We start from the raw sequence: 22,772 nt of genomic DNA, 5'->3' as shown, positions 1-22,772 counted from the left end.
GAAGGTATAAATCCATATTTCAAAGAGTTTCCTAAAGAATTAAAAAATTTATTGTCCTGACTTCACTGTTCTTACCTCATAGTATAGTCAATAAGGAGCTCGTTCTAGTAGTAGCAGTGTCAGTTCTGCCTTTGTTGTTGTTATTTGCTAGTGCTTACATGTTTCATATTATCCTCACTCTGTAATTTCTTGATAATACTCATGTAAGCTAGTTGTTCATTTTGTGAGTTACTTTATTCAAATTAGATAAGAGCTGGCTGGTTAGCTCAGTTGGTTAGGGCACAGTGTTATAACCCCGAGGTCAAAGACTTGGATCCCTGTACTGGCCAGCTGCTGAAAAAAAAAAGAATAAAATTAGATAATAATTCCTAAATCTGGTAGATCATCTAACTGTAAATAACATGGATAATTTATGAATAGTCTAACCCATAAATCTATAAAATTCTTAATCCCAAATGATTTTGTAGGTAACTTTATATAGTCTTAAAGCAACACATAATTCCTGTCTCCTGCAGACTGTTTCAATGAGTTATCTTGATACCAAAACCAGACAAAGATAAGGGAGAAAAAAGGAAGATTGCAGCTTACAAATCTAGTTGCAAAAATCCTAAATAATTATCAGCAAATTGAATACAGTGAAGTATAAAAACATAAATAGTAATGACTAGGGAAGCATGGATGATTAAGTATTTGAAAAACTTTTATGATTTTCCAAATTTAAAAGAAAAACTATCATCCTAATAGATACAGAAAAAATTATTTTACCAAAGCTGATACATTTATGATAAAATGTTACTCAAAAAATAGATGGGCACTTCTACTACAAAAAACATCATAACCTAAAGATTTAAACTAAACAGAAATGCACGCTATCACCAATTTTAAACTTTTTGTACCCTTATTCAACCACCCAATTAGAAAATCTAGTTTTTAAAAAAATCTTGTTTTGAAATAGCAACAACAGCAGGAAGAATATTATATGAAACTAATAAACTGTGTAGGACCTTATGGGAGAACATTATAAAACTTTTATTGTGGGACATAAGAGAAGATCCCCCAAATAAATGGTTATTCTTTAAGTGAATGGGAAGACTGAACAAATGACAATTTATTTTTAATGTGCTTACAAGTTCAATGTAATTCCAGGCAAAATTATGATAAGGTTTATTGTCAGATATGACTTGCTGGTCCTAAAATTTACAAGTGAGACTTAAAGAGCTAAGAATAACTGAGTGAGGTGGTGAGGGACTTGCTCGAAGATATATCAAGAATATTAAGCACAGTAATTAAAACAGGATGCTATTGGCCAGGATGCAAATTAATAGAACAGATTAGTAAACCCAGAAACTCCCCAAATATTAGTGTAATCATGGTACAATACAGAGATGTCATTATAAATCACTGGGAAGGATGTTCTATTCAATAAATGTGGGCAATTGGTTACCCACATATTGTGGCAGGAGATTAATCTCTGTCTCACACAAGTAATTCCAGTTGGGTTAAGGGCTAAATATGAAAAGCAAAACTAGAAGTTAGAGAATAAAATACAGGATAATATCTTAATGAACTCAAAATAGAGAAGAGATTCTTAAGGTAAAGAATCACAATCCGTATAATTTTGTATATTTGACTACACTGAAATGTAAAACTTTAGTATTATAAGTGAAGAAAGTGGATTGTCAAGCCTCATCTACAAGTGATGTAACTGGCAAGCATTCAGCTAATAAAACAACTACCACAAATGAGAAAGACACAACTTATGAGAAAAATAAGAATAACAAAATAAGCAAAGAAAAAGATGCTTAAAAGAATATCCTGCCCAGCATCCTTTCCAATATAGGATTCTTTTATTCCATAGTATAAGAGATGATAATTCAACCTCTGATTGACAGTAAGTACATGGAAAAAATCTTAAACAGCTCTGATAGCTAAGCTTATATCTCTGAAACATCTACCATTTGTTTTATGTATTTTTCATCTGCAACAACATTTTACCTAATAGTACTGTAAACATTTGTGGAAATTATTATATCTCCAAGACTTCTCTTTCCTATGCTAACTTTTAGGATTTTTTTGTTTTGTTTAGTTTTGCTTTTTTTTTTTTGTCGGCAGCAATATGAGAAAGTCTATTCCTTTGACTTAAACAAGTGCTGTAAATATTTGTTGTCTCTCTACATGTCTGTTTTCCATACAAATCTTTTTAGCTTCCTTAATTGTTCTTCATAAGTCAACTTCCATACTCCTTATTATCCTTGCCTTCTCTTCCACAAACTGTATACTGGCTTAATATATGATTACCCTGAGGAAAACATTTCCATTTACTACTCCATTGTACTTTCTATCCAGATGTTTGAAATACTAAAGGATATTTCTTTGTGCATTTCAAATTCTTCAGATCTCTATAAATACTCTGAGCCTCAGAAACTGGTAGGAAAGTAAGTCGTGCCTTGTCCATACCAATGATTATTTTTTGTCCTAATACATTGTTAAGAAACAGGTATAAATAACATTAGCATGTTAAAGGGTTTTTAAAATTTGTGATTTAATTTAATTTCAGTTTTAATCTGGGGCCAAAGTAAAAACTTCTCCTAAATTCCAAAGTACAGGAAAAAAATTTGCAACATATAGACCTTCATTATTGTGACAACCATGAAGAATTTACCAGTCCTATAAAAAACAAGATCAAATGTGGTCAGGAATAGAACAGCAGCACTTCATTGGCCTTGTTGGTGGCGGTTTTCTACTGTGAGGTCTAAAGAGTATTCGGGTAGGACTTATAGTAAATTCCTCACTGAGTTGTAATTATTTGCATGTTTATCTACCCGTTGTAATCACTCGTGGGAGCAGGAAACTTGTCTTTTTTCACTTTTGTATCCCCCATGGTTGGTGTGATATATGACATATTGAATTTATTTATTGTATTAAAAATCTTCACTGTTTTCAAATGCCAGTGATAACTAAAATGAGAATTGATACTTGAGCATTGAATTTATGATGATTTAGCAGTTAAATTTTTTATTTTAGACATTTTAAATGGAAAATATTCTGAAATATCTTTATACTTTTTAAAAATAGTATGTGGAACATTAAGTATCATTATGATGAATGTTAGCTATAACACTGGCTTGTAAAAATTTTAAGAATTCTTTTTCTTTAAGCTAATTAGCAAGAGATAAGTAAGATTTTTTTAAAAAATATTATTTCACAGTTATCAGTCAGCTAAACTTTGGAAACCACATCTCCTAGTTAAAGGTTTATTGTTTTAACAAATTATTTATGGGACTAATACTACGTAGGCTTCAAGTTAGCATTGGAGAGACTACACTGAATAAAATATATGAATTTCAGTGACTTATTTAGTTGTCATTAAGTATCCTTTGTTGCTGCTGTTTCACCACTATTCTGCTTGTTAGCTGAGGTGTTACTGTGTTTAAGAGAGCCGTATATAATTTTGCGGTGTTATGCTTAGTATTCTGTGTACAATTGAAGTCTGCTGTGATTCCTATGCTTAAGTTCCCTGTTTATAATTGAAGTCGCTGTGATTCTGTTAGGAAAACACTAAATGTTTTTCAAGTTCAGTTCAAAAGATATTTTTTGTATCCAGTAATAAAATTATCCATCTTGTTTTTCTATGCTGAGATTTTGTTTTCTGAGGCTAAAGAAATGTGGAAGAAAATGTTATGTTCCATGCTTGGGAAGATGACATGTTTTAGTAAACCTAAAGAATAAAATATATGCTTAGATGATCTTGTGTCCCTTCCAATCTAACCATCTCTGACTATAGGGGTAAAAGAAACACAGGTAATGTTTTAAAATTCCAGATCTAGGCCTACCCTCATCTGCTTAAAACCTTCAATGGCTTCTCATTGCTCTTAGGATAAAGTCTAAAATCCTAAACTCCATGATTCAGCCCCTTCCTGCCTATCCAGTCCCGTCTTGTGTATCTCTTTTTTTTTAGTCTTCATACTGACTTTTTCTCAATTTCTTGAATAAGTCATATACTTTGACCTCAGGACACTGACACATGTTGTTTGCCTCTCTCTAGAAGGAACCCTGTACCCCAACCAATTTTTTCTGAATAAATCTTATTCATTTTTTTTTCCAGGTCTCGTTTTAAACATCATTTTCTTACAAATCCCTCCCCGACATCTGCCAAACTGGATGCACACAGGCACATACACACCTAAATTCTTAAGTAATCCTCACCCATATTTAGTTTGATCCTCTTATTATATTTTCCCATATTATCCTGTATTCTTTTGTAGCACCCCTTGTCCTTATAATTTGTTTCAGCCATCTTCTTGTGTGCTTTCTGTTTGTCTCATTTGTTACTTTTTTTGTACTTATTCTCTTTTGGATTAAGTTTTTTCCCTTAATTTCACTTTTTTTCCTTTGCTTATGTTGAAGTTTTATACTCTATTGCTATTGTGAGTAGTTACCTTAGAAATTTTTTAATGTGTTGGTTGATTCAACAGGTAATATAAGGAATTTGGAGTATATTAACTAGTCACTTGCCCCAACATTTATAGCCATTTTATCAATGTTGTAGTTCTCTTTTTGTGATATCACAACTTAAATATAACTATTTGTTCTGTATTATCAATTTTTGTTTAGAGTTACGTGCGTGATTACCTTTTCCTTTGCTCATCATTCTTTTCCTATATCTCAGACTTCCTTCTAGGATCCTTTAATAAGTGTCTGTGTATTCATAGTAAACTCTCAGGTTTTTTTCAGTTTCTTTTTTTACCCCCCACCTAAAAAAATCATTTATTTATTTACTTTCGATTATACATATTTGTGGGGAACATAGTTGACTATCAGTATTTGTGTGCAGTATGTGATGATCAGATCAATACTACTAGCATGTTAGTCATTACAAATGGTGATTATTCTTTGTGTCCCTTACCCAATTACTTTCTAAGCCCCCTTACCCCTTCCTTCCCACTTCTAGTTTCAGTTTTGTTTTGTTTTTTACCTTTGTTCTTCAAATATTGTTTCTCTGAGTACACAAGTCTTAGCTGACTATTATTTTCTTGTCAGCACTGCTACTGTGATAGTGTTTTTTAGCTACCATTGTTGCTATAACTGCCCAACTAAAAGTCTTTCCTTTGTAGATAATCTTCACCCTCTACTTTTAGGATCTCTCTCTCTGTCTACCCCATCCCACATTCCACTGTGTGTGTGTTTTGTTTATGGTATTCTGCAAATTGTCTTCGATATGATTGGGAGTGGATATCTTATTTATTCTCCTTGGGAGTCACATGGTTCCTAAAACTGAAGACAAATGACTTTCATCAATTGCGGAAATTTTTTAGCCATCATTTTTCCATATATGTTGTTCCTCTCACTTTCTGTCCTGTTGAAATCCATTGAGATATATTTTAGATCTTCTCATTCTATCCTCCATATCTCTTATCTTCCCTTTCGTATTGTCCACCTCTTTGTTTCTTTGTGTTGCATTATGATTAGTTTATTCAGAAATATTTTCTAAATCACTAATTCTCTCTTGAGCTATTTTAATCACTGTTTAAACTGTCTTGATTTTCTAATTTGTTATTAAATTTTTTATTTCCAGAAGTTATTTGTTACTTTTTTTCAAATATGCCTGTCAGCATGCCCCTAATTTTACAAAAGAATCAATAAGCAAGATATCAGCAGTGACTGGCAAGACTATTTTAGGTAAGGAGGTCAGGAAGGCCTCCCTAAAGAAGTGAGTTTGAGCTGAGTCTTGAATAATGAGAAAAAGTTTCCATATGAAGATCTGGGGGCAGGGTATTCCAGGCAGAAGAAATATCAAATACGAACAAAAAATATTAAAACTCAAAGAAGGCATGAATGAATCAGGTATTTTTGAGGAACTGTATGAAGATTGTCTCAGTCACTTAAAAAGAGACTATTTAAAGCTTAGAGTTTCAAGAAATATCATTGTTACAGTATATATAAGCTGGATTTATTTTCTCTTTTATAAAGAATGTCGTTACAAACAAAAACCCGTGCACTATAAATTCAAAAGTTCCATAAATGTTACTGTGTAAAAGATCACTTGACTAACTTAATTTAGGTATGTGAAAGAAAAAAGAAGAAAGGAAAAAGGGAAATTAACATCCTTTCTAGCCATTTTATTTTTTCCAAAATTTATTATAGTTTGATATAAAACTGACCACCCACCACATGGGTTACCAAGTGACAGATCATTGGTTTTTTCTTTTTCCTTGTAATTTTTCATGTATTCTGTCCCCAAAGAGATAACTTTTGTAATATCTACCTTAACATAACCTTGAAGTTACCAATGTGCCAAAATGGGGTTTTCATCCTCGGGTTAAGTAAAGCTGATAATTCTATATTTAAAATCTTCCTCTTAGTTTTCTATTACATTAAGGACAAAATTCAAGTTTCTTTCCATGACTTAGCAGGTTCTGCCAAGATACTGTGCCTGGCTACCTCTCTGGACTTAATCCTTTCCCTCTTTTCCTTACTTAGTAGAAGCAAGTCATACTGTCTTCTTCTGACACTTTCCAAGCTCTCTCCACTTCGGGACCCTCACACTTGCTGATCCCTTTGCCTGGATTACTCTGCCTTCAGATATTTGTGTTTCTTTGGCTTACTCCTTTTCATCATTTCTATCTTGGCTAGAATATCACCTTACCAGTTAGAGAATGATAAATTCCAATATATAAGAATAAGAACTTCTGCATGACACAGAATGTGCCATTAAAAAATCAAAAGACAATGGGAGTCTGAGAAAAAACATTTGCAACTTATATTACAAATAACTTACATTATAAAATAAAAGACTCATACCCAATACTTTGATTTTTAAAAAATTGAAAAGTAAAAGATCAACAACCTGATAGAAAAATGAGCATAATTATACTGTTCATTCATAGAATAAAAATTTTTTAAATCCCTTAAACATAGGAAATTAACACTCAACCACACTCACGTGGTTCACACCTAATCAGACTGATAAGAATTTAAGTTTAACAATATACCATGTTTGTTGAGGCTGTTAAGAAACAGGCATTTTTAATGTGTTACTGATGGGAATTCAAACTGGGACTGTCCTTATGGAGGAAAATTGACAATATCTATTAAATTGTATATGCATTCACCCTTTGACCAGCAAACTATTCCAAGGAATCAAGCCTATAATTACATCTTCACAGATATGGAATGACATTTGTTCAAGGTTATTCATCGGGGCATTATTTATGATACTTAGACACTGGAAATAACCTAAATATCCAACAGTAGTGGACTAGTTAACCAAATTATTGTGTATCCACACAGTGGAAGAAAAACATCTGAAAAAAGATCTGAGGATGATCTCTTTATAGTGATATCTCCAAGTTTTACTGTTAGGCAATAAAAGCAACTCAGAACAGTATGTATTGCATGCTCTTTTTTGTGGAAGAAAAGCAGGAAAGTTAAACCAAAAACTAATAAACACCAACAAGGAGATAAAGTAAATTGGACGGAAGGGACAGGAATGGAAGTGCCCGAACAGAACTTGTTATGTAGTTTAATGTAAATGTTCTATGTATTCCAAAGAATAAAAGTTTCTTTTATTCTATGTTGTAAATGTTCTATGTATTCCAAAGAATAAAAAGTAAAATGACCTCTAAAATTTGAAAAAGAATGTAACAAGTAAATCTGGCTGCATCAAGTTAGTAACATAATGTTAGTAACATAACACTGAGAAAACAACCTTCCTTTTTAAAAAAATATTTGACTTGCAGATAGAGGCAAATGAGAGAAGGAAAAACCAATGTTAAGGCTTGATTGATGTAATACTTTTGTTTTGTATTACACTGTTTCTTTCATGATTGAAATTCCTTAGTTAAACTAGTAACAATAAAAACAATTTTAAATTGAAATTTTAATAAGCCCAAGGAAATGCTTTTACACTTTAATATTTTTGTGTTAATAAGTTTGTGTTTTTTTTCATTAATATATACTCATTATGGGAAACTTGGGGAAAACAGAGACGTGTACATGTATACACTCACACACGTGAACATGGACACATGCATGCAAGTGTGTATGCACGCATACACACACATACATACAGATTTTAACTGCTCAAAGCTTTATCAACCAGACATCACCATTGATGCCATTTTTCTGTATTTACTTCCACATTTTATTCTATAAAATATTTTTTTTGGCTTTTCAGATGTTTAATCACACATATTTCTATTGAAGTTTGATATTATACCTTTTGAAACATGGTAGCATTTGAAGTTTCCCATGTTTTATTAATTCCCTTAATGAATATGTTAAACCTAATTCTCAAAAAAGTGAAAATACCATAATTTATGTAATCCTTTTTAATATTTAGGATTTTAAAAAATTGTTTATCAGTAATATTGAAATCTGTGGTATATCTTTGTATATAAAACTATTTTTATGTTAAATGCTATTTTCTTAAGACAGATACTGAGAAGAGTGTGAACATTTTTAAGATTTTTGATAACATATTGCCAAAAAGGGGGATTGTATTCCTGCTAGTGTTTGACAGTGCCAACTTTATTACACCCTTACCAACATTGTAATTTGTCTTTTTAAAACATTACACAGATTAGCATTGTAGTTGAATACAGACTCTAAAATATAACTGCTTCAGTTTGAATGCCATTGTCACTACTTACACCTGTGTGACCTTGGGCAAGTCAATTAACTTCTCTTTCAGTTTTGATTTTATCATCATTAAAATTTGCAAGTTAATAAAACCTATTTGTGTCATTGGGTTATTGTGAGAACTAAATGAGTTAAGATAAGTAACGCTCTTAGCATAGTGCTTTGCACACTTTAAGTATGCTGTAGAAAAATATTATAATTTTATACGCAATAGAGTTTATGTAAGTTACTAATATGTTCTAGCAATCAGTTGAATATAAATCATTAAAAATTAAAACCATAGGAATCTCCTAGAGTGTACAGTAAGAAAAAATTACAACGACCCAAAGGCTGACTAAAACAATACATTGGGAGTCTAGAAGATCCATTTAAGGAAGTAGATAAGAAATGGTCAGAGAGTTAAGGTAAAAAAAGACCATTAAGGTATTTAGTACTATTAACATAGGTTTACAGCAAACAGTATTAAATGTTAAGCAGTGATTATGATAAAAGTTTCATTGCTAGTGATTATGTTAGTTAGCATTTTAGGGAATTTAATTTGAAACAGTTTCTCCTTGTCCAGACAACATAAAATTTGCACATTTTTTCCTTTCATTAATACTCACTTGCCTTCATGTGCTGAATTTTATTGATATTTATGTACGAGTGTACTTCAGAAAGTTCATTAAAAAAATTGAATTAAAGATAATTCAGGGCCGGCCCGGTGGCGCACTGCTACAGTGCGCCGCTTGGGGGCATGGTGGCGCTCCTGCCGAGGGTTCGGATCCCACATACAGACCGGTTCCCGCTCACTGGCTGAGCGAGGTGTGGGAGCGACACCGAGGGTTGCGATCCCGTTGCTGGTCCCGGTCCGGTGCGGGCGCGACACTGAGGGTTGCGATCCGTTGCTGGACACGAAAAAAAAGACAAAAAGGAAAAAAAAAAAAAAGATAATTCAAAGGCTTCCAGGAACTTTCTGAAGACCCCTCATATTTAATAGTGAGGATAGATAGTGTGGCTTCAAAGATCTTTTAATTTGTGTTCATAGTCAAGTATGGATTGACCTTGGTGATTTATTTGGTTTGTATAGCAACTGGAGACCAATAGTATTATGAAGAGTTAATAAACATGTTTTTAATATATTTAATATTCATATTTAATAAAGTAATTAATAATCAGTCTTGACAACATTTCTGAAGAAAAATTTTTAAGATTATTATAATCTAATTAATATGGAAATTGATTGTTAAAAACATTCTTGGCCTCTTTAACTTAAATGAGTTCTCTCTTTGTTTGAAACTAACCCTGTCTCCCATATAGATACCAACCCTTTGACTTTGCAGTCATTTTCTGACTAGCTGAACAAAGTTCATTGATTTCAAGACTATTTTGTTAGTAAGGGTCTGCAATAATGCTGTGTGCTAGTTACTAGTGTTACAGAATTAAATCAGTGATGAGTCAGTCAGTAAATGTTTATTGAAGCACTACTATTCTCAGGCCCTTACTTAGGAAGTGAATATTGTGAAAAAATCAGCCAAGTAATTATACTTAATTAAATATAAATCTTAAACAGATTCTAAACATAGTTACTAACTCCACACAGTGCTATTGGACTTCAGTTGCTAAACTAGACAAATTATAATAATATGCCATAAATATAGTGTAGAAGAATACTTAGAGTGCTGTGGGAGTGTGAAAGAAGGCTGGGGAGGAATTAGGAAAGCCTTCTTTGAGATGATGCTGAAAGATGTGTAGAAGTTAGCCAGGCCAGTAGAGCACAGAGCATAACTTTGAAGAGATGAGGCAGAATGATGTCCTTGGAGGAGCAGAAGACTACTCTGTATTATGAGGGTCCCAGTTATCCTCTTTGAAAAGATCCTTTATCAGAAACTTGCACGAAAATACAGAAGAGAGAACAATTTGTAAATTAAAAATTAAAACCTTAATTTTAACAAAAAATTAACTCAATAAAGTGTCTGTACTCAAGAAATTGCCCCATTTGGTCATTGTTTCAATTTTTCAAACATCCGTCGGTTTTTAGAGTTATCTTTGTTAGTGTCATATATACAAAGATACTTCAAAGAGTTTGTGGAAAAATAGAATTAAAAGACAATACCAATCTTTCCATGAGTTTTTTGAGTACCCTTGTATATAATCACCTGACCTTGATGAAAGGTTACATTGGCCTTTTCTTTAATTCTGTGCAGTAGTGTTTGATCAGAAATAATTAAATTGTGATGTTAAATGCCCAATCTACAACCGGTAAATGAAAACAAAGTGTTTATTATTCAGAAAATGTTCAAATATACAGAAATATATAGTGTAATAATCATGTACCTGTCACCCAGAATTAATAAATGTGTTATTTGATAATATTTGTTTCTGATTTGTTTTCTTTTATAGAATTAAAGCATTTCTAGAAATACAGTTAAGATCCCTTTATATTCTTTCATTTACTCTTGGAGGTAACGACTGATACTACCTATTTATTTATCTATAAACAAAATAGTTCTGTGTGCTTTAAAAATTCACATAAATCCCATACTAGATGCACTGTTTTGTTCATTTAATCCTTTAGTTTTCTTAACAAAGATTAAAAATCTCGACACCACCAAGTGTTGTCAAGGATGTGAGAAAGAAATTTAGTAATATCTACTAAAGTTGAAAATGTACATGCTCCCCTGTCCAGCATTTTCACTTGTAGGTGTACATCATAAAGAAATTCTTATACATGAACACATGAAAGAATTTAGAAGGATGTTTATTGCAACATTATTTTTAACAGTGAAAAACTAAAACAACGTAGATACCTACCAATAGGTAAATGGGAAATAAATTGTAATATAAAAAGATACAATGCAGTGGTAAAAATGAATTAATTACTCTCTTCTACTTAGTTTATATCACCCCATAATAGTATAATAAGTGCTTAATTTTTATCCACTAAGCTAATCAGTACTTTGGAAATACATACACACAAAATAATCTGGTTGTGATGTGATATCTCTGTTGTGATGGAGCGATACTGATAGATGTAATCACCATTCAGCTAGATGTAAATCATTAGCAGGAGCAAGAAAATACCCTTCACCCCTATTCCTATCTTTCTTTTTCTTCATCCTTCTTCCCAAGCTGTCTCTCCCCTTCTATTATTGTTTTTGCTTTTCTAATTCAGACAGTCCTAGGGGTAACTTCTTTTGATTTTTCCAGCTCTTGAGACGCAGGCTTTATGATTTAAAAAGGAATTACATATCAGCAAAATACTTTGGTATAGGTGGTAATAGTGCTAACAAGAAATAAAATTTTCTATAGATAACTAAAATTTATCTAAAGATTCTTAATGCATATTAGAACTATTACATGTTTTGTGTCTTGTGTTTACTACATAAATGTTCATTGATTAAAGAATTTTAATGTAATGTGACAGAAATATGTTGAAGTACGTTTTTCATCACTAGGTACAGACTATAATGTATTACTTTAGTTATCAAATCCTTTTAGAACAAAACTTTTAGCGTAGGCAGCCTAGATATGAAGAAGGGGCTATGGAAAAAGATAAAAGCATTTCTCTCCAGGGTCATTGTTTAAAAGGCTTCCTAAAGAGAAAGAATCTGAAGTATAGGCCTCATTTGGGTAGTTCTCTTAGAGATGGAATAGGGCTTATGTCTAGCTCATCGAGATTAAAATTAGCCATAACCTGGGCTTTGTGTGGTAGTGATCCAAAAAGGACTCAGAAACCTTTATTGCCATAGCTAGGGAGCTACAGTCTAGTTTACATAGTTTATGTAAAGGAGAGAAAGAAGGGAGTCCCTGTACCTCCTTTTATTATTTTTACTTTGTGGAATAATTATTTTTATATTGAGCATATCAATAGTCTAGAACTAGAGTTCAGAATTAGGGAAATTTAATCAATTCGTTCTGAAACTTTGACTAAGAAAACAGATTTAGAAGAAGTGTGTTTTATATGCTACAAACTGTACATAAAACGAGCAAACTCAGTTACTGAATATGGTGACAAACTTGAATATGGGATAAGCAATAATCATTTCTTGAAGATGATCCTAAAAGTTCTTGAAATTATAGAATTTTAATTGCTTAGGAAGAGAAATGAGATAGTAAAACAAGGGCAAGATACTATTTCTTTCTTTCTTACAAATGAATAACTCAAGATCCCTGAACTTGAGGAATTCAATCTCATTGGAGAAAAAGATATGTAAATCTATAATTGTATGGTAGTGTCATCAGTGTTACAGGATGCTGTTGACATGGGGAGCCATAAGCAGCTTCCGCTTGCAGGGCAGATCTGGATCTTTAAGGGTGAGCCAAAGTTTAGTAGGTCGAACAGGTAGAAAGAGCATTCCAGGCAGAGGGAATGATGTACTGCAATTTGAGAGATGTGATACCACATAGCATGTTGGAGGAACAGCAAGAAGTTAGATACATGAGAAGTGTGAGGTTTGAGATGAGTTGGAGACTAAGCATAAAATCAGGCTGGATGGATAAATTCTGCAGCAAGATACCTTCTTTAACAATTTTTTTAAGGTACTGTGTGCCGGGTACTTTGTGTACCTCTCCAAACTCTGCTTTTACCCTTCTAATCTAAGCACTCTAACCTCTAGTCATACAGAATTTCTTCCAGTTCTTTAAAATTCATTTTAGCAAATATTTATTGAACACTTATTGTATGCCAGGCACTATTCTATACGGTGGGGATATATTGATGAATAAAACATATACATTCCTGCCTTCACATAGCTTTTAGTCCGTGGCTAACTCTGGTAAGTATATAAGTGACTAGAATCCAGCCTGCTAAATGCTAAATAATATAGGTAAGTGCTGCTGATACAGGAAGCTAGAAGAAAGACTGTATTGAATGGTGAGGAAGATTTGGTGAGAATTAGGTTGAGTGTAAGAGACAGAAGGAGGATAGGGATAGGAGTCTTCTAGGCAGAGGAAATCAGCTGAAAGTGTGAAAGCCCAAAGATGAGAAATAGCATAGCACTTTCTCAGTAGGTTCCCCTTCTCCACCCTCAGCCCCTGCAGTCCATTCTCCCCACAGCAGATTGGATTGATCCTTTAAAAACATAAAATCATGTCAGTCTTCTGCTCAGAATCCTGTAGTGATTCCTGTCTCTCTCAAAGTAAAACTTAAAGTTATTACCATGACCCAAATGGCTCTATATGTACTCTTCTTACAGCATTTTTTTTTTTTTTTAAGTCAACTGGCTGTCAAGGGGATCTGAGCCCTTGACCTTGGTGTTATCAGCGCCACACTCTACCAGTGAGCTAACAGGCCAGCTGTGGCTTCCTACATTTCTGATCTCATCTCACTCTTAACCTGCCTTACTCTGCTCCAGCCACCCGGGCCTCTTTGCTATTCCTCATATATTTGAGACATGATTTCATATCACAGCCTCTGTACCAACTGTTCTTTCTAGAGGCTTCCCCCCATATATCTGCTTTGTTGGTGACTCTCACCTTGTTCAGGACCCTATTTAAATCATGGAGGCCTGCCTGCACTGATAACACTTTATAAAATAGCAGCCTTCTCAGCCCTGCTACTTTATCAGCTTAACTCTGCATTATTTTCCTAAGCAGCACTATCATAAGTGGTAGTGGTGGTGGTAGTAGTAGTGTATGAGTGATCTCACTAGATTGTGAGCACCATGAGAAAATGTACTTTGTGTGACTTTTTAAAAAAACTGCTGTTCTCCTAATGCCTAAACCAGTGCTTTGCACATAGTAAGCACTCAATAAATTATTACTGAATTCTACATAGGAGGCTATAAACAGGATATTTTATTTTATTTTTTCATCTCTGTATCTCCCTGGGTACTTAAGTGTTGTGTGAATTGGTATGGTAACAATAAAACCCAGCTGAATTTCTTTCTAAAACCCAGTCGAATTTTTCAGTGTATTTTTAAATACGTATTTTCTTATAATTTCTTTCTTATAGCTAAAATTTTCAATTTTTTAGATAACAGTAAAGACATATATTCACAGTATTATTTATTGCTGGGTTTTAAATTCATAGTTTCTTTTTATTCTTTTTGATCCTGAAGCATGGCAGATTAACAATCTGTCTGAGTCATTGTGATTTTATTTAAGTAAATTCAATATTATAAGAATAATAAAAATAAAAACTGCATTTTAATTAAAAATGATTAGGCAGTTGTTTTATGATGTTATTTTTTCTAAAGTTATATTATGTTATTTCTTCATCCAATCATAGATATAACCACAATATATTACATAGAAATGATTCAACTATTGTACATTTCAGTAGTTTAAAATAGTAAAATTTTATGCTATGAGTTCTAGCAAATACATTGGTTATAGAGTCACAGTTTACCTGAAGTATATGTGCCACATATTGCTAGTCCTAGTAAATGCTACTTATTTAGTTCTCTTACTCATCATCACATTTTCTATCCTTTTTTTTTTTTGTACAACTTACATTACTCCCACCTTCCCAGAGCGTCATCTGGGTAGCCTTGAATAGAAAACAGTCATAATGAGCAGTCAAATGGCTCCTTACTACAAAATGATAGGAGGGATGACCAAGAGTTGATGTTGAACAGATTTTATCTCAGATAGTCTGTTAGTTTCTTTATATCATCTGGCAATACCAGCTCCCGCTCTGTTCTTTTTTCCTATGTAGTGCCTTTCCAGTCATGTCCTTTTACTAAAACCGTTTAATATGAGTAGATAATGGCCACATATCAAATACAAGTGTTAACTTCTAGGTCAGGATTAGTAGATCAGCAAAATAAGAAATGTTAAAATGTAAGGATTGCCTGTCTGTTACAAATATAAAGTTTTTTCTCTTGCAAAAATTATAGGGGATGGAGTGTTAGATCTCTCTACAAAGAAAACCAGCATAAAATCTGAAGAGTCATCCATATGTGATCCTTCTTCTGAAAATTCAGTGTCTGGGTAAGCAATATCTAGGAAATATAATTTAATATCAATATAAAATTATCTCTGCAGAGAGCTCTGAATACTGTTCTGAGTAGTATTGACATACTTAGTTTTCCTCCAGAATTTTTTCATTCATAAGTGTGTCTCTGTCATACCTTTCATTTGTCCTTTCTCTTTCTTTTTTATTCTTTCTGTTAAAGAAAAGTTATCAGAACAATCACCAAACTTTAGTTCTTGTTACTAAAATGAACTACCAACTTAATCATAGAATACAAACTAAGAAGCAGGACGAATAAGAGAATTTTAAATTAAATATTCCGGAGGCAATTATAAGGGAAATATGTAATTTCAATATTGAATTATTTTAAACAATCAACAAATTCTAAAAGTACTGTACTTACTAATTCTTAAAGCTAGTTTATATTGTTTACATTTTTTATTGTGCTTTACGTGTGGTGGCAAACAACTTAGTATATCTAGCAATCACCACACAAAAGTCCTTTGATGTCTTGAAAGCTGTCGTTAAATTAATTTAAATATATAACTAGTAGTGAAATGCTGTTCTGTTGGATTTTGGATTTTTTTTGTAACTTTTGCATCTTCCCATTAACTAACTGCATCGGAAGCTTTTTTGTCACAAGTAAATCTTAGATGTAGAGTGTGATTTGTTTCAACTAAGGCTGTAGTAACATTTCAGTTATAAGGTATAGTAAGCTTTCTGTTTGAGAAACTTTGAAAATTACAATGATACTTTTGGAATAGAAATAGCATTTATAATATCTAAAATTATTTTATTCAAATATGACTTATGTACTTGTTTCAAATTTTAAGTTTTTGTTTAAAGAAAAATTAGTCTTGTGGAAATAAGGGATGTTTGTGTTTGGAAATATTCTTGCTGCTACAAATTTCCTTTAAAGGGGTTGACTCTTTTATTACTTGTTTAGCGGTAACGTCACATTTCTACTAACAAAAACTTTAGGATTTGGGTATTTTTCTTAATGGAACTCTAATTGTACAAATAAAAATTATAAGTGTTGCTCTGCAAGCATCTGTCAGAGGAATAGCAACATCATGAGACTATTTTTACAAATACTGAGTTAGGATTTTATGTTCTTGGAAGGTCTGCCTGTTGAGGCCGCCGTATCATTGACACATTGTCCTACCAGGACTGTAGCGTTTGCTTTGATAAGGAGTAACTACTACATCTCACAGACTTAAAAGTGTCATAAGCAGTGATGTTACCTAAGCAAGGAGTATAATAAAGGAGTGGACCCTCCCCTTCCATAGCTGTGTGAGAGTCTCTCATGCATCAGTTTACCATCGTTTCATTCCATCCATCCAGGAGACTACACAGAAACAGAGAGGACTATGTGGAAAGAAGTGCTGAGTTTGCAGATGGTTTGCTCTCAAAAGCTTTGAAAGACATTCAGTCTGGAGCACTGGACATAAATAAAGCAGGCATACTTTATGGCATACCTCAAAAAACTTTACTTCTCCACTTAGAAGCCTTACCAGCAGGGAAGCCTGCATCTTTTAAAAACAAAACTCGAGATTTCAATGATAGTTACTCATATAAAGACAGTAAAGAAACTTGTGCAGTGCTGCAAAAAGTAGCCTTGTGGGCAAGAGCTCAAGCAGAGCGCACAGAAAAAAGTAATCTCAATCTACTTGAAACCTCAGAATTAAAATTCCCAACAGCTTCCAGTTACCTCCATCAGTTAACTCTACAGAAAATGGTTACTCAATATAAAGAAAAAAATGAAAGCCTACAATATGAAACTTCAAATCCTACTGTACAGTTAAAAATTCCTCAGCTACGAGTAAGTTCTCTTTCAAAATCACAAGCTGATGGTTCTGGTCTGCTGGATGTTATGTATCAAGTTTCCAAAACCTCTTCAGTCCTAGAAGGGTCAGCTCTCCAAAAACTGAAAAACATACTCCCTAAACAGAACAAAATAGAATGTTCTGGGCCTGTAACTCACTCAAGTGTTGACTCTTACTTTCTACATGGGGACCTCTCTCCTTTGTGTCTTAATTCTAAAAATGGAACAGTTGATGGAACCTCTGAAAATACTGAAGATGGATTGGATCGAAAAGATAATAAGCAGCCTAGGAAAAAACGTGGCCGCTATCGGCAATATGATCATGAAATAATGGAAGAGGCTATTGCAATGGTAATGAGCGGAAAAATGAGTGTTTCCAAAGCACAAGGAATATATGGGGTACCTCACAGCACTTTAGAATACAAAGTAAAAGAAAGATCTGGAACACTGAAGACACCTCCGAAGAAGAAACTACGATTACCAGACACTGGGTTATATAACATGACAGATTCAGGGACTGGCAGCTGCAGAAACAGCAGCAAGCCTGTGTAGATTACTTGTTAGGAAAATGTCTGTGTGTGTGTGTATGTTTGTGTGTGTGTGTATGTGCACAGGTGTGTATTTGTGTGTCCATATACACACATGTGGGAATTACAAATGCTCACTCTGACAGGAGACATGAAATTTTACAGTTCAAAAACCACTTACATGCCTTTTGAAAAAAAAGTTTTATTCAGGGTTTTCACTGTGGACAGAATTATATAGTTGCTTACTTAATTCCGATAGTTTGTATTTAATCCTTGTATAAATAGGTGAAAAAAGATTCAGGTTTTCTTTAGTAGTCAATAGCATAAAGCGTTGTGGGAAAACAAGTAATTGTCAAGTGAAACATTTTTATAGGTAAAGACCATTCCAGCCATTTGGTTGAACCATCTTATTATGGAAATATGACATTAATAGTTTATAAACATTATTATATAGCATACTTACAGTTATTGTAAGATATGTTAAACAACCAATCAATGTTTAAATAGACAGCTATCTCCATACTAAGAAAAATTAATAAATACAGTATTAGTACACTACCGTGCATTCTATGAAATACAAAATGCACTCAAGTGCATATACCAGGAGTAGAAAAGAAAACCTTAAAGGATATGTATAATGAAATTTAATATTTATCATTTAATAGTTGATTTAGCAGGAAGTTGGGGTTTATAAGGTATAAACTTTTTAAAAAAACTGACACAAAGTTAACTCCAACAGCCATAGAATCCTTTAATATAAGATGGAATACTAAGAACAAAAAGTAATTTAAATTTAATTATTAAAATAATTTAATTTTGTTTTTCATTTGAAAAATAAGCTAATGTGTAAGGTTAGAAAAGAAAGTTGGAATGCAACTTAGAGCATGTTTATAATGTGCGCAGAAAAAGCTTGGGAATGATAATTTTGGTTTAAATGTGCTGGTTAGTTGATGTTATGACTACTTTAAATTTTAAGGATTGTGACACACTCCTATTGAAAAAACCTCAGTGTAACTTTAATATATTTGCTGCTGTGACATTTCAAAACATTTTCAGTTTATCAAAATGAATTACAGATTTCATTTTGGTGGGCGATACATTATCATTTTGCTAATAACCAAATTTGCAGTTTGTTCAGGGTCTTGAATAGATTTACAGATATTTAACACTGAAGCTGTTTTGAACTTTCAGTAATGTAAACTCTCTACTAATTGGGCAGTTAGAAGCTGGGCAGTGCATTTTAACTTTTACTAGACTCATAAGAGAGACCAGTAATTTTTATATAGCAGTTTTAAAATATGAGTGAAAGTATCCATGTTGGATTTATGGAGTATGCAGTTTTAGTGGTAAAATGCTATAAAGCATGTACCTCCTTATAAAGAATGGGGATTTGCTTTATATATTCAAAATTCTCCTTGTGCCCATTCTCTGTTAAAATTCAGGTTCTGATCATTTTTCTAAGCCACTTTTCCTAAGTCCTAAAGGAATACTTATAGCTGAATTTAAAAAATAAGTGCACCTTGTCAAATGCTTGTGTTTTTACACTTGTGTTTGTGTTTATTTAATAATCACATATATATGTAATACTAAAGAGATTTTCGGCTATTAAATTTAAAAACTGCTTACATATGTTTAAAAAAACTGAAGAGTGAGAAACTACACCACCAAGTAGTTATTTGGTCTCTGAGATCAATACTGAACCCTCTTCAGCTATTAATGTTAACTGTATACTAGGGTATGAATCCTCTTGCTTTTTTTCTCCCAAGAAAATATACATAGATTACAAAACAGCAGATGTCAGGGTCATCTTTCTTTTTAAAGAATTAAGCCATATTTTGTGAGGGCCAGAACATGGATTATTTAATATATTTCCCCTTCCCCCCATTGAAAGACAAAGTTAAAGGTAAAGTAAATGTTCCAAAACAATTTTATTGACCTCTTTATACAGGATTTTACTTGCAAAACTTTGGGGGCTTGAATGCATTACATAATATTTATATTGTATTGAGATTTTTTATTCCTCACACTATATTTACATTAATAAATTGAGAAGTTTATAGTAAAGGGAAACGTACAGAACGCTTTTATATCATTTAAAAGATGACCTGACCAAAAACTTTACAGGATTCATAAATCAGGGATCATTTTGCTATTGACTTCACAGTGATCAGTAGTTTTATAGGTAGTATTATAGTTAATTTGCAGCATATTAGTACTTGTATTATTTATTTTTGGTCAGAAATAGTAAATTAAAGTATTTTTTGATAGTTTATAGGTAATAATCAACCCGTAACTTTTAAAGAAACAAAATGTTTCTATTATTGAGTTAACTTTTTGATTATACAAACTAGGAAAGGCAGGGAAATTTATGGGTTCCCCTTCTCCCCAGTGATTCTATTAAGATGTTCTTTATGTTAAACTTTCAAAGTACTTTATAAATTTAGTTACCAGTTACTACTTTATTAATTGACAATTTCCTGGAAAATCCAGTTTCAGCAGACTTTTAATGAAGGTGAAAGCAACCGTTATGTGCTTTCTACTTATTTGAATGTTCTTCAAGTATTTTATATTTAAAAAAAAAAAAGAAAAGAAAAAACAGTGCCTCTGTTTTTAGAAAACTACTGCTCAGTAAAGTTGTTTAAACCATTTCTGGTAGCTAATGACAATTTTATATTAAATTGTATACTAACTTTAGCGAGACTGATTTTTTTTAGTTGTTTACAGTACAAATACTTGTATTTGTTTTTTAATTGCAGTATTTCCATTGTCGCAGTAATTTAGTAAAACTCTGTGGCTGCCTTGATTTTGACAGATTTTGTTAATATAAACTGATTGTTAGGCAATTAGTTATATTTATGCATAAATCAATTGCACTATAATTCATGAATTATTTATTACAATATTTTCTAATGAATTCATGTATCTGTCTTGTGTTGTAAATGTACTGTAATTCTGTTTCTACTTTGTGTTGTTATATATCTAAATCTGATTGTATGAATTTTAATTGTTCAGTTAACGTGTTTCTAGGTTGTAATTTGTAGTAAAGCACTTCATTGCTTTTGCACTTAAATTTACAACACTGTTGGTGTGTGATTGATTTACTCATTCAGTAAAAGGAAAAAAAGAAAAGAAAAGAAAAGAAAAAACCTGACTACACTGAATTCTTTGATTTACTCTAGGAAGTAGTTTTGTTAAAATTAGTATTAGAAACTGACTTTTTCTGAAGAAATATTTCAGCAACAAACTTATAATGGGCAAAATGAATAGTAACATACAAAAAATAGGCAGAATGTTTTGGTTTATAAATCAAACAGGAAAAGGTTAGAAAACAATTTAACATAAGAAAAAAAAGGATCTATGAAAAATAACAGTTTAAAAAACTTTACATATAAAGTCTGAGATTCACTTGAGAGTAAGAGATTGATGACATGTATGTATTCAACTATCATTTACTCATATATTAGATTTTTCTTTGAGATTCTAACATGCAAGAAGTATGGCAAAGAAAAATTTGAAGCCAAATAAGCATATTGTGGAGTTTTGTAGTTTGAGAACTTAGCCATCTAACCTCTGAATATCTAATACCAATTAGATACCTCTATTAAGCTATTCTTCATATAGCATTAGATGAGAATTATTGGCCACTGGTATTTTTGAAATTCCATTATTAGAAGTAAAAAACTGAATAAGAAAACTCTTCTTTTTAAGGATTGACTTCCTAAAAATCAGTAGTTTTCATAATATTATGAATTTAATCAAGTTGAAATTATACCTTTTTTTTCAGAATAATTAACACTAGTCATTATTTTGGGTTATTTATACTTCATACCTGACTTTATTAACAGGAAAAAAGCCTTTGAGCATTTCAGAAACTTAAGAAATGATATTAATCTTTAAAATACAATATGATGTATTTTTTCGAGAAACAAATAGTTAAATAGGAGGGTACTTCAAAAAGTTCATGGGAAAATAGAACTAAAAGATAATGCAAATATTTCCATGAACTTTTTGAAGATCACTCATATGTTTAATAGTTCATAACATCACTTTATAAACCATTGAAGTATATCTGTCAGAACATTGTGGGTTTTTTTTTTTTTGTTTTTTTTTTTTGCTTACGTGAACATTATAATTCTTAATTTGCTGGGAAAGAGTATAATTATATTCTCATATTTACTCCTGCCTTTGATCACTATATATATATATATATTTTTTTTTTTTTTTTTTTTTTTTTGAACTATCTAATGTTGAATCCTGGGAGTCAGTTCCATCATGTTGTACTCCCAACCATGACAAAATTTACAAAAAATTATTTTCGGAAAGGAAAAGATACTGGGGTCAACTGGGGTCATGTCTTCATTTGTCTAGAGGCAGCAGTGGACTAAAAAGTTTTCTTGTAATTTCACATCTCTTCTCACATTGTTTGATAGCTTCTTTATGTCAAATCACATGCTAGTATTAGTCAAACATTGGTTGAATCTAGTAAAGTTAGCTTTTTTCCAGAAAAGTTTTGACCAAATGTTCAAAATTTGCTTTGGTATTTTTGCTACTCAAATAACATAATTTTTATAAAATACTTATCTGTGAGACAGGTTATTGCTAGTTTTAGGAAACAAAATAAAATAAAAATATTAATTCCACTTTTCATTTTAAAAGAAAATCCCTTAATTTTTATTATGCATAAGCATAATGATTCTTTATTTAAACAAAATACATTCTTCAGTAGCAATTTATATTGAGCATATCTCAATTCCAACCCTAAAGAAAAATTGCACAAACCAGGAACAATAACAACAATGTAACAATCAAGTGAAAGATTATTTTCATGTACAGTTTGGTGATATGTTTAATTAAAATAGATACTTTTCTGAAACAGAATTCT

At 32.1% G+C, this 22,772-nt stretch overlaps 1 protein-coding gene across 2 annotated transcripts in view; it reads left to right on the top strand.

The window, feature by feature from the left end:
* Positions 1 to 21,036, top strand: part of LCORL (ligand dependent nuclear receptor corepressor-like) — a 152,984-nt gene extending 131,948 nt beyond the window's left edge. For both annotated transcript variants that reach the window (XM_008588288.1, XM_008588281.1), the window contains 2 exons: positions 15,462 to 15,555; positions 16,883 to 21,036. In XM_008588288.1, coding sequence (XP_008586510.1) covers positions 15,462 to 15,555; positions 16,883 to 17,915 — 1,127 coding nt within the window. In that variant the 3' untranslated portion in view covers positions 17,916 to 21,036. The remainder of the gene's footprint in view (positions 1 to 15,461; positions 15,556 to 16,882) is intronic.
* The last annotated feature ends 1,736 nt before the right edge of the window (positions 21,037 to 22,772 follow it).

The sequence above is a fragment of the Galeopterus variegatus genome, unplaced genomic scaffold, assembly GCF_000696425.1.
Source record: "Galeopterus variegatus unplaced genomic scaffold, G_variegatus-3.0.2 Scaffold123, whole genome shotgun sequence".
Classification (NCBI taxonomy): Eukaryota; Metazoa; Chordata; class Mammalia; order Dermoptera; family Cynocephalidae; genus Galeopterus; species Galeopterus variegatus.
Note: the sequence above shows the minus strand (reverse complement) of the source record. Positions and strands in the feature narration are given on the sequence as shown.